This window comes from Mandrillus leucophaeus, unplaced genomic scaffold (assembly GCF_000951045.1).
Source record: "Mandrillus leucophaeus isolate KB7577 unplaced genomic scaffold, Mleu.le_1.0 Scaffold28, whole genome shotgun sequence".
NCBI lineage: Eukaryota > Metazoa > Chordata > Mammalia > Primates > Cercopithecidae > Mandrillus > Mandrillus leucophaeus.
The window spans coordinates 451,460-455,760 of record NW_012102920.1 but is presented as its reverse complement, the minus strand read 5'-3'; the positions used below and the strand labels follow the sequence as shown (position 1 = coordinate 455,760).

The 4,301-nt window shown below is 58.5% G+C and overlaps 1 protein-coding gene across 1 annotated transcript in view; it reads right to left on the bottom strand.

Moving 5' to 3' along the window:
- The window catches only part of LOC105543304 (chromosome unknown open reading frame, human C9orf62), a 10,687-nt gene extending 9,953 nt beyond the window's left edge, over positions 1-734 (bottom strand). The window contains 1 exon segment of the mRNA XM_011985153.1: positions 662-734. Coding sequence (XP_011840543.1) covers positions 662-734 — 73 coding nt within the window.
- Between the last annotated feature and the right edge of the window lie 3,567 nt (positions 735-4,301).

The following is a 4,301-nucleotide window of genomic DNA, read 5'->3' as shown; positions in this document are numbered from 1 at the left end:
GCCCTGCTGTCCGCTAGATGGCGCTGCGTCACGCCCGTGGCCGGCCCGTCTGGAACCCAGGAAGGCCTGGGGAGGAGTTCAAGGTGGGTCTCTGGAGGCCCAGGCGTCAGCACAATGATGGGGATGAGTCCCCTCCCTGGAGGGTGTGAGATTCCCTCATCGCTGGGCCCTGGCCACCCGCAGCACAGATTTTGTTCACTCACTGCTGGAGAAGCATAGCCTGCCTCGGAACCGCCCCCTCCCTTCTGTGGATCTGGGAGGCACGGGTGCAGGCGTGTGTGTGTACGTGTGTGTGCTCATGCCTGTGCCTGTGTGTGCCTTGTGCATTCTGTGCATGTGCAGGCATGCACACACCTGCGCACACTCTTGTGAGTGCGTGCTCTTGTGCATATGTAGGGATTGTGTGTGTGCATCTGGGAGCAGGGAAGGGTAGGAGGCAGCTCTGTCTAGCCCATTGGAGGCCGGTCCTGTGTATGCGCTGGACTCCAAGATGACAAAGACCTGCCCAGGTCTCTCCGCTTGTAACTGCTCTGAGCCTCCTTTTACTCATCTGTGAAATTGAGATGCCCCAGTTACTTCCCAGGTGTGATGAGGCCCCACCGAGACCATGGGGGAGAGGACCCTCCCCGCAGGCATGAGGCAAAGTGATGTCAGTCCACACCTGTGTTGTGGTCACGCACCTCTGGCAGCGGCCACAGGAAGGACACTGAGGTCTGCCCTGGGCTGAGGCCCATGGCATCCTGTCCATCATGGGGGTGCCATGGAGTCCCCATCCCACAGGGGAGGAGATACAGGCTGAGAGGCGAAGCCACAAGCCTGGCTCTGAGCCCAAGCTGCTGTCCCGGGCCGCGGTGCCCACACTGCCACTCAGCCCCGGCTGGAGATGCAGTGCTGAGGTGGGCAGGTGGCTTCGCCAGCCCCACGAGGCTCAGTGGGACCTGGTAGAGGGTGGCCCTGGCCTTGGAGGAGACTCGAGCCCGGCATCTGTGTGCTGGAAGCTGGGAATGCTGAGAAGCAGGAGGAAGTTGGGGGGCGCTTCCTGAGCCCCCACGGCATGGGGACAAAACCCAGGACTCTCGCCAGGCAGAGACCCCACCGGGCTCAGTCGCCAGACTTCTGGCTGTCAGCTGGCACAGAGGCCAAGTAGGGGCAACCCCAGAGGAGGGGAATGTGTCACTGGGAGTCTGGACAGCAATCAACAAGTCCTGGCCCAAACGTGGAGTGCCTGGTGCCAGGCCCTTTGGCAGGGCCTTCCTTGGGGACGGAGGTGACTGCTGGTGCCTGGATCCAGCAAGCTCCCCCATCACCCCGGGCCACTGGAGGCCCTGAGTCACTCCCAGGTGAAAACACAAAGCCAAGCTGGGGCAGCTGACAGGTGGTTCCCAGGGAGGAGCTGAGGGGCTGAGGGGCAGGAGAGGTGGGAGCTGGACACAGTGACTTCTGCGGTGTCAGGCCTCGGCCATCTCTGAAGGAGGGTTCACGTGGACAAGATTTCTGGACGAGATCACCCTGCTTACCTGTCCGCCAAGGCCCTGCGGCTCGGGTGTCTTTGCGAACCTGTCAGTGATTGGGGTTGGGCCCAACAGCCTGTGCCAGGCTCTTTGGCAGGGCAGTCCTTGCAGCAGTCCTTGAAGGTCACCTTGAAAGCCGAGGCTGGGCAAGGCAACAGACCCATCAGGCACGAGGGGGGATGGTGTTTGGGGCCCACGAAGGTCCCGGTGTGGCCTCACAGGTGCCAATGCGGGAGCCAGGGTCCAGCCACCTGCACTTGCCAGCCGGGCGCCCTGGTACTGGGGGACAAGCTCCTTCCTGGTTTGCGCAAAGGCTGGTGGGTCCTGTCCAGGGGCTGCTGCCCAGCCGTGTGCTCTTGGATCCCTAGGACACGGGGGTCCCAGCCGCATGCGGTGCTCTGTCCCATCAGGCACTGGGCTCCCCCTCCTATGGAACCGGAGCTCCTGAGGGGATGCTAGAAAAGTGTGGAACTCTTTTCCTGGGAGCTGAGCCCCCCCTCCAAGGTAGGAAAGAGGACAGTATTAGTGATGGGGACACAGGTACACATGTGGCTTCAGAGCATCAGCTTGGAGAGTGTCTGATTGAGCCGTGAGACAGCCTCACCTGGGGAGAACTTTCTTCCCATTTCACAGAGGGGTAAATAGAGGTGGTGCTGTGGCACCCTGCCTGGGAGCCCCAGCTGCTTCCAGATTGAGGAAAGCAGGGAGGTGAGCAGCTCGGAGCCTGCCTTGCAGGTGCACCCGGACCCTGGGTGGGCCTTGCCACCCTGCTCTGGCTTCCTCAGAGCCCTCTGAGCCTTGGCCGGTGGGTGGACCGAGAAGGGTCTGCAGGGAGGAGTCTGGAAAGAGGGAGGGGCTTTGTGAGGGACCACAGGGGAAGCAGGGCCGAGCCTCGGTGCCTCAGCCTCTGCTGTCCTCAGCTGGGTCTCCCACCGGGTCCCTTCCACCCGCTGTGGTCTTGGTGTCCTTCTTGCTTGGGCTCCATGGGTCAGTTGTGGGTGCTTGGACACCCATAAGTGGCCATCCTGCCTGGGTCCCTGGACCTCTTGCCGCTTCTCCCATCCCCACACACCTGCCACCACGCCAGCGGCCACTTTCTAGAACCTTCCTTAGCAAATGAGTTCCTCCATCCCAATTCAGGTGCAGGGGAATGGTGAGTCTTTCTGTAAAAGCCTGTCTGCTGGTGACGGATTCCTGCACAAACAGACCTTCGCTAGGGACTGGGGCGACAACCTTTCCCCGCTGAATGCAGTTGGCGTGTCTCCCGTGGAGCCTGCGCCTCCTGGGAACAGCCTCCTCCTCTGACAAACAGGGCTACAGAGCCAACTTGTTACAGTTTGCGGACCTGCTGCCCTCCGCGGCGGCTCAGTGAGGTGGGTGCCTGGGTCCCGGGCCGCCCCTCTGGTGCTGGTATTTGGCTCCTCTTTTTGCAAAATAGAAAGGAATTTCCAGAATCTCAGTGAAACTACACCGCAGCTTGGACTGTACACCGCAGCTTGGACTGTGGATTTGGCATCTGGGCACCCTTTCCCTTTCTTGGGGCAGTCAGGCTGGAAGAAGACCCTGCCCACCCAGGGCACCCCTGAGGTGCAGGGTACTGTGCCTGTGATGCCCTCGTGGGCGCATTAAGCTCCCCCACAGCCCTGCAAGAGCTTCCTGCTGATCGCTCCCGAGTCACAGATGGAGAAACTGAGGTTAGTTGTTTACTGGGCCTGCCCATCTGGTCAGCAGCAGAGCGGACGCCCCGTCCGTGCAGCCTCAGTGCAGCTGTTGCTGGCCACTCGTTTGTTAGGTTCTGGTGGGACCTGGGGGACACTCCATTCCGGGAGCCTGCCGAGCCACGGCACACACGGTGGGAAGCCATTCAATGTCATTTCTTGAAAAATCATGCTTCAATCGAATCTCTTCAGTAAGTTACGTGGGTTTTTCACTAGTTACCCAAAATAAAATTGCATCAGAGGCTAGTGTTTATGAATTTTTAAAACGACGCGCCTGTATTTATCTGCCATTTGTTTCATTTAATTTTTTTGTCTCTGTGCCTTCCTGTTTGGGGGCAGTGCAGCTGCGGGCCGGGCCGGGCCCGGAACACTCAGCGTAGGCTGCCTAAATATTTTATTTGCCGGTTGCAAACAGGAAACGTAATTAGAGGCCTGATTGCCAGCCACGCCAGGGAAAGGGGGTCTCGAGGGGGGCCGGGCTCCCTTTAATCTTTGGAATTTATAGCGTTTGGAATACAGAGCCACAGGGAACAGCCTTTTTGTTTTTTATTTTCTTAACTAGAATGAAGGCAAAGGTTTCTGCAGATAGGAAATTCCCAACTCACAGGACATCCATTGAAATTTTAATAGAATGTTAAAATCCAGCCCCTGAAAGCATCCAGCAGCATACTCCGGTTCGCTTTGAGTCACTGGGTTGGAAAACACAAGAGAAGGTCGAGGAGCAAACACGGACGTGGTGGTGGGAAGTCGGGGGAGAAGGAGGAGAACTTGCTCCGAAAATAATGAAGAAAAACAGAGTTCACAGCTCTTGCAGAGCTCCGTAATTAAAATCCCGGGCGGAAGCGGTTATTTCTCTTTAAGCAGCACCAGAATTAATTTGCCCTTCTAAACCCTTTATTTTCTGGGCAAAAGAGCTACGCGTCTCTTGCAGTAGCGTACTTGGTAGCCGGCCCTCATCCGGGAAGACCCCAGAAGCCGGGAGTGAGGTGGTCCAGCCTTCTTTCTGTCGGGAGGGGGTCAGTTCCAGGGCAGAAGTTGGTGCACCTGGGGAGCTCCTGCTGAGGTGTCCCCT